At 47.0% G+C, this 8,356-nt stretch overlaps 1 protein-coding gene across 1 annotated transcript; it reads right to left on the reverse strand.

Annotated features, from left to right (window-relative positions):
• Positions 1-630: 630 nt before the first annotated feature.
• On the reverse strand, positions 631-5,116 carry dact2 (dishevelled-binding antagonist of beta-catenin 2). The gene is made up of 4 exons (XM_037464765.2): positions 4,700-5,116; positions 3,315-3,447; positions 2,923-3,204; positions 631-2,799 (listed from the first exon to the last, which is right to left on the reverse strand). Exons 1-4 carry the CDS (start codon positions 4,973-4,975, stop codon positions 971-973), a joined length of 2,520 nt encoding a protein of 839 aa, XP_037320662.2. The 5' UTR covers positions 4,976-5,116; the 3' UTR covers positions 631-970.
• Between the last annotated feature and the right edge of the window lie 3,240 nt (positions 5,117-8,356).

The raw sequence follows: 8,356 nt of genomic DNA on the forward strand, positions 1-8,356 counted from the left end.
CACTGCAATGCTTCCTTCACGAGTGCCCTTTTGCTCACCCCGTCTTTGAAAGAATTTTAATGGAAAGATTTAGGAAATGAGATTATTTGTGGAACTTTGTACAGCTGCCCAATGTTTAATCCCCTCATGACAGCTCAGAAATGAGGAGCCTCTTCTCACCGTTCATTCTTTCTTAATCCCATGCCATAACTACACTAACTGTTTTAAAACCCCCGGTCCCTCCTCATAAACCCGAGCTCATCTTCATGTCCCTTTGGGAAACCGTAGGTGTGTGTGTGTGTTTTAATGCTTTAATCAACGTTTGTTTACTTACATTTAAATGACAGACTGATACGTTTCACCCTTTAATTAACACGATGGTGTGGGGTGATTGTTGAAGATGGAACTTATTAAACTAACACCTGGGCAGGAAAGATAAGAAGCTGTTAGCACTATCTCTGCTGAAGTCTGCCTCAGTGGGACATTTGTTAGGATTAAGTGGAGATTTTTTAACCAGTCTGATAAATCGTCACTATAGAAAAAGGGCGAAGACAGCAGATGAAATTCTCCAAACATCTGCTTATGAAGAAAAGCAGGGTGCAAATAATACCCGAATCAAACAAATACAAAAATAGTTGCAATGAGAAATGTAAAAAGACGTTTTTATTTCTTAGGAACATACAATTAATAATGCAGAAATGTCCATGAAATTGTCAATACAGCCACATTATATACTGTAAATACAACATAAGTATTTACAGCTGAGAAGGAATTGTGTCATATTTGTTTTCATACATTGTGTACAGTTTAACGTTTGACCGTTATTTTAACTAAACAATCATTGCACAGAAACAGTTCTGTTTTATTGCTGCTTTTCAGTGATGATTAAGGGTGTTGAGGTCAAAGACCAGGTTTCCAAACAATTTTGAAAGCATTTCCCACAGCCCTTGTGTTTTCCCAAAACTTCTAACTCTGCCCAGGGGGAAGTCCGCTACACCAGGGTCATGACCTTCAGGGACGCCGGCTGGAACCGACGAATCTTCTTCTTCAGGGCTCGGGAAGCTTTGATGCGGCAGGCTGATGGCTCGGGGCATGGGAGCTGCTGAAGGGGCCGTCCAGCTGCGGTGGGTCCCAGAGCAGCGTCAGCCCACACCAGACCTCTCTCTTCCTGGCCGTCCACCTGGTCCTCCTCGTCCGGGGACAGGCTGCTGTCAGAGTCCGAGAAGGACTGGAAGCTCTGGCTTGTCTCGCTATCACCAAACCGGTTGGTGGTGTTATCGCTCATCTCCCCCTCGCTACTTTCAGCAATGGTGGAGTGAAACAATGATGCACATTCGGCCGAGTACTCGGACTCGCATCTGGGTGGGTAGTGGCTCGAGATGCTGAAGGCTGCTGGAGGATATCTGGCATTGAGATTGTGGAGGAAGGTGTTAGAGGACTGGAAGGAGCGATGAGGTCCAACCCACTGGCCTGACTTGGTACTGCGGACCATCTGCATGCTCCCTGGGGCCTGAACGTGATGCTGAACACATGAGGCCTGGAACATCTCCACATCAGACGGCCATTTGGGAGCCCCCTGCCTCCTCTTCCTTTGCTCTGCAGGCTGCTCGTACCCAAGGCCCTGTAGTCTGCGGCTTTTGCTGGACTTTGTAACAGCAGGGATGGGATGTGGCTTAGGATAGACTTTGTGGGTGTACATGAACCCTGGGCTACAGTGGCTGGAGTCAGACCCGGAGCCCTGTCTGCGCTCCTCTGTGTGACAGATGGTAACTTTCTGGGTAGTTTTTCCTCTTCCTGATCTTCTCGGTTCCCCCTTGGTTGCACCACTGGCCTCTCTGATCCTTTCACCCGAGGAGTAGCCGCCATGTTGCTGCTTCATTGCTCGCGGCTTCTCACTGAGTTTTCTTCTCAGTTTCACTGCTTTGGTTTTACGATCTCCCTGGTCCACCTTGACCCTCTGAGAACCGGCAGGGACAAATTTGGCATGGACAAACTCAGGGGAAGCTGTGTGACCCTCAAAGCTTTGACTCTCCTCTATGCTGGAGCTGCGGGCCATCTCTGATCTTTGCCTATGGCCCTTTCTCTCTAGGGAAATGGAATCTGGATTGCCTCTTGCTACATTAGCAAGTTCTCGGTGCGGTTTATCATTCCTCCTTGGAGATAAAGGGGTGACCTCATCAGCACTGTAATCCCCCGTGCCAGCAGGATAGGAGTATCGGCATGAAAACTCTGGGGCTCTAACTGACTGATTGTGGTTTGCCTTATCAGCTGGCTCTTGGCTGGAGAATGCCGTGCAGTGTCTCCTCTGGTCGCTGTCTAGTGTGGTTATGTCTGTTGTTTGGGCTGTAAGAGGCTGCAGCATAGACAAGTCTCTCAGAGACACTTCAGGGAACCCAGTTAAAACTTCAGTAGGCCTCTTGCGATGGTCACCATGTGTCTGCAGAGATTCGGTACCTGTTTCACTCTGGATTTTGCTTAAACTGCGCAGGAGGAGCTTGTCAATGTAACACGGGGTCTTGGTCTCATAACCCATTTGTGCCCTTTGGAGGCTGTCTGAACCGCTCTCGGTAAGGGGTCCTTGCCCCTCTAGAAGTCCAGGTGTGGCTGGGTCTCCCCCATGGGAAAAGATTGGGCTCTGAAGAGCAACAGCGTGCAGGGGGCTCGGGTAGTGGTACACTTCTGTCCCACTGCGGGACACCAGGTTGCTGTGGAACTTGGGGTCCACAAGAGAGGTCTTCAGGTTTGAGCACAACAAGGTTTTTTTTGCATCCACAGATTTGTTGAAGCTTGGACCTTGAGCCATCATCCTATCAAGATCACCTAATGAACACAAAATACAGATTAACCTTTCAAATCAATGAAAATCGGTCATTATGCAGCAATATACATGTTGCATCGTTCCCATTACGGCGACTTAAATTAGAGATTGAGCGATTTGGTTACCTGTTGACACGGGCCTTGGTCTAGCCTTTTCGGTGCTCGCTCGGATCCTGCTGCTGCCGAGATGGAGCCCTGTGGCCCGCTGAGGGCTGGCCTGGGTAGCGCTCTCATCGGCAGAACGCCGGCGGAATATGTCTACTTGGGATGGCGGGCTGATGTGGGAATTAGCAGGGCTCATGGGAGAGAGGAGAAGGCTCGTCTGGGAGGATGACAGACACTCGCTGTACACAGAGGTGCACGAGTTGGACAACGAACAAGACCCACCATCACTGAGCTCATAGAAACCTGGAGAGAGCAAAACATTGTGCACATGAGATTATTTTTCTATTTCCCTAACATCATGTGATCTTGCTAAACAACCGCAGGGCTTTTTGTGCGCACGTTCGCCTACACACCTGAACTCGGCCTGCTGTCATTCTCCATCTGCTCCGTGGAGGCTTTGCTAACATCCAGCTTCAACTCACTGATCTGGTGGTCCAGATGCTGCAAGTGAGTCTTGAGGCCAACATCCTGTTTCCGAAGACGAGACTGAAAACAGACACCACATCACATTTTAGCCTAGCCCATAAATCTGTGCAACATATCCTGGACTAAAGGAAAGGTCATACCGATTCTCTGAAGAAAGGAGTTCACGCACACGTCTGTACAGTTACGTGACTACTGTACATGAGAAAAGTTTGCAGGAAAGTCATGATGAAGGTTAGCAGTGCTTATATTAATTAAGATGAGGCCTGTTGTTCAGATAAAAGATACTCTAATGTACAGGCATCAGAAAAACAAAGGCAACTCAGCTGTGGCTGATGATTAACCCCAGCAGGACAAGGGGGAGCATAAAAGAAGCAGTGGTGGGTAACTCATTTCTCCCCCACAGCGAGGGCCTGGCCATTGTGTAAACTAATAGAAGAGGAAAGCTTGGGGGTTGGGATGAAGGACTGTTTGCTTTGCAGCTCGGGCATTTACTGTTACAGTGGTTCTTAAAACGAGGGCGACGTTTAATTAAAGTCTTAATATCTTGTAAAAATAAAGTTTGGTTGAGTTCTATTTAAAGTGTGGCAAAAAATAATTAAAAAGTAATTGGAAAGTGTTGGCAGACCATTATGTTTATATGTCGCTGGTGGAGTATTTTTAAACTATGGGCTGTTGTGAGCCTGCAGGATTTTGTAGGACTGTAAAACAGAATTTAAACCATATGTTGTATGGCAGTAGTTTAAGGTCAATCTTTTTAAGCATTCGGCCAATTCTACTAAAAGTCAAGTATTTGCACCGTAATTGCTGCCCTCCCCGTGAAGCTTATAGTCAGAGCTCACATGGAAAAAGCTCGTCATGGAAACCTCCGCACAGCCAGTATTCTGCCGTCATTCTCAGCAAATGAACCACTTTTTAAAAAACACATCACCATTCTTTTAATACTACCTGGCATTAGCGGTTAATGATTGCGGTATGCCCCCCTGCAGTGTGCACGTGCACTGTGTGTGCGCGCGCACACACACTACTCGGGAGAGACCTCCTGGTCCTGCAGTGAACCTTGATTTATGACACCTATCCTACTTCCGACCCCCAGCTGAGAGCATGGACGGTTGTCTGCTAATAATTACAGACGGAATGCACATGAGAATCAGCTGACAGCCAGATTCAAACAAACAAACAAACTGCTTTCCCACGACGATAAAAAAAAGAAGTAGACGAGCTCCCACGTCTGAGACCAAACTACTGCGTGCACAGTATGGCCCCGAGAGGTATTTAGATGATTTTATGGCTTTCGGGATGGATTGCTTCCTACCAGCTGTTGCTTCAGGGTTGTGAGGGTCGCCTCCAGCCGCTGTTCCTCGGCCCCGGGACTCGTCGCGGGACTCTCCGGGCCTGCTTGGACGGAGCTGACCGGCTTCTCCCGGGCCATTTTCAGCGCCCAGCTCACCATGTCGCCCTGCCTGTCCTTCAGCAGATGCAGCTCCTGCAGCCCGGCCAGGGCTGCCTGCAGCCTCTCCCCGACCCTGGAGCGGTCCACTCCGGCTGCGGCACTCATCATGCCCGCACAGGAGCCCTTTCTGCTCAGCATGCTGGGGAGCGGCGTCCGTGTAAATCCTCAGATAAGGACGCGGATGAAGTCACCTCCTGGCTCTGGTCTCCGTTAGGGACTGTCTCGCTGTTGCCTAGCTTTTAAACTACCTGTTAGGATAAATGTTGAGCTCAGAGGAGAGACTGCGCTCCTCCCACAGACCAAACGGCCCCCCTCCCCATTGGCTGGCCCCTGAGTCCCAAAGAACATCTGGTATTAATCCCCTTCATTCAAGTCCTCGGTGGAGCTGCCCGGGCATGTGTGTATCAATTCATCTGCATAACACCACATGGCTTGATGAGCATATTATAATGCTATTGACGCTATTCTTGTGGTATTATTCTCGCCAGAAGTACTCAGAAGTAGGCTAATGGCAAACATAGGATTGTACATGTGCTCTAAGTATCGCTCCGCAAATCCCTTAGAACCCAATCCCCTGAAAAGCATTCATCTGAGCAGCTACGAGGAAAGTATTCCACACGTTTTGTACAAGTTCTGTGCAAAAGTCGAAGCTTTGAATCACATACAATGAATACACGGATAGCAGATTGAGCATTTTGATAGAAGTTCAATCACAACTACCAATTTTTTTTAACCCGACCTATTTGGTGGTGTTTTTTGTTGTTGTTTTCCCTTCGAAATGAAGACTTAAAAAAACAGAAAAGTAGATGATAGTGACCGGTTTGAACAGTGATAGATAAATGACGCCCCCTTGTGGTAATAAAGAATAGTCCACTTCAATGATCTGTTTCCCTCTTTAGCCACTTAGTGGGCCCAAAACAGACTAAGCTGTTTTACCTTAAATGCGTTTCGAAACTTTTTGGATGAGATAATATTTCATTGAAATTATTATTCCCACATTCGTAGAAAGCTGACATGACAGATCATATTAGAGAGAACAGTGTGAACCACTGTTGAACGCACACATGTGATGACACAATGAGGCAATATCTCACCACAAACACACAGACAATGTATTTAATGTAAGCAATGTGTTTGCTTAATCTATTTAGTCATCTCTTCCCCATGCAAGCTGGAAAAGGATTTGCCTTGAAAAGCACTCTAACCAGACCAATCAATGTGCTATCCGACAGTACCACTGCCAACATTGAACTTCATTCATATTGTGTGGTTTAGTGACTAAATAATAGTAGAATATTCAGCAGTGAGGACTATAATTGAACATGCTGGTTAACGGGTACTGCTCTTAACACCGTGCAGGGACCGTCAGCTCAATGAGACACTGCATGAACTAAGAGTCAAGAAGCTCACTGTAGAAAACCCCCCCTGCTGGTATGCAAAATCACTCACACCTGTGGGCCTACTTGATCTGCATATGAACTGAGTATTTGAAAAAGGGCAACGTGGATTAATTTGGCTGCTAGTAAATGGATGATCCGTTTAGGGCATGTTTTAAAAATAAAATCACAGGTCTGATTTGTGTTCTATTTTCACTGCGATGTTGTCAAAACAAAACAACTGATAAGGCCAGTGTTGATCTTTTCCCACGTGATGCAGTTGAGATGAAGGAATTGAAAATAAATGAACAAGGGAGTGACTGGGCCTTCATCACAGGCAAAGGCAGCATTCTACCCACCTTCACTGCTGCTGTCCACACTGAATCACAGGTGGGGGATACTTTCATGCCTATCTGCAGCTATCTTGAAGACCGAGTTCAAAGAAAACCAGAATTCCAGGACGAGTGAACACCTGTAGGAGTATCACACACACACACACACACGCACACGCACACACATACACGCACACACACATGCGATTGAAGTATTTTAAATAAATCGCAGTTTTGGCATTTGAGAACTTAAATGATCACACAGTGCAGTTGTACTATGAATTGGAAACTTGTCATTGATAGACACTAAAGGGCAGTATTTCACTGGCTGGAGGGTGTGCTAGGAACCCTGGCTGCTCTATGCGCCATGTCCAAGTGTCCCTGAGCACGACACCCAACCTCTAATTGTTCCCCGGGACAAATGTAAAAACCATGGGTTAGAATAAAAAAGAGTAAGCTAAATGACATGTCATGTAATGTAAAGGACACTAGAGGGCAGTATCACACTACAACTCATTCCCCGGGTCTCCTGTTGATGGTGGATAGTCTGTACATTTTGAGGGATATTTAGAGTTGAATAACTCTGGGTGTAACCTGATTCATCCATTGAGCACGTAGATGATCATGACATTTTCAGATTTGCTTTAGAGATATGGAGCTAAATCACTTGTTTACCCATCCCTGAGTGCAAGGTAACTCATCCCCGTCACTTTAGCGTCTACCCCCCTCATCAAGATGCTCACACTGTGGCCAATGTACAGCGCAGTGTGATGGGTCATGCCCCTGTGATGCTGCTGCCTTCAACGCTGCATTGTGATGCCTGGATGTCCCTCCGCCCCCATCCCCTTCAAAGCACTTGCTTCAGGGGGACATCAGCTGCTCCAAAAGGTGCCCCCTTTTCAGAAATGGAGTGGTGGCTGTGTGCTTGAGTCATTATTTCACCCTGACTTTTACTTTTACTGAACCTCCTTGTAAGGCTGTACATTCATACTGTTTTCTCTTTACAAAGCTTCTTCTTTGTGTTCAACATTTATCAGCAGCTTCTCCATACTCCCTTTTTTTCCCATCCACTTCCGAAATGATAAAGTAGCCAAATGTTGAGGACAAAAACTGAAGCACGGAGCCAGCGATCCCTTTCATTGTCTCCGTTTTATAAAAACAGCTGCAGTGGAAAAAGCGTGATGAAGAGTTCTCCTGCCCTGGTAGATGCAGACGGGAACAATGGAAGTTGTTTGCCACGAACAAGATGCGTGGGATGGAAGTCAGGGGGGGGTAAACATGGGGTGTTGTCATATGTGGGACTGTGTGTGTGTGTGTGTGTGAGAGAGAGAGAGCGAGAGGGGAAGAGCTGACCTGATATCCGCTCTCAGGGTGCGTTGTAAAAAAAGACAACAAGCTTTTGACATGTAGGCATCATGAGCTTACGACTTCAAAGGAGTCCAATCTGATATCATACAGAGGACACTCGGATGCGTGCTTGAAAAAAAAACACTGGATTCCTGTAGTGGGTGTTGCTGAATTTGAGGTATATTTCCGGGGCTTTGCGTGTTGTCACATTGTGTGTGCGTGTGTGTGGGTGTTGTTCTTGTTGCGTGTCAGGGAATTCCCATGCAGGTTCTCTGATTGGAAGTCCTTCTCACAGGTATTCCGTCATCCAGCAGAGGGAATTTCAGAGATCAAAACGGCCTCCGTGTCCGACAGCAGAGGCTCTTTCGCTGTGCCACAGTGATCAACACAATGCAATCAGGGAAGGAATGAACTTTTACACGTCACTTTTTGATGGCAACTTGTGGCCAGCTCACCAGCTCCTG

The sequence above is a fragment of the Pungitius pungitius genome, chromosome 13 (assembly GCF_949316345.1).
Source record: "Pungitius pungitius chromosome 13, fPunPun2.1, whole genome shotgun sequence".
Classification (NCBI taxonomy): domain Eukaryota; kingdom Metazoa; phylum Chordata; class Actinopteri; order Perciformes; family Gasterosteidae; genus Pungitius; species Pungitius pungitius.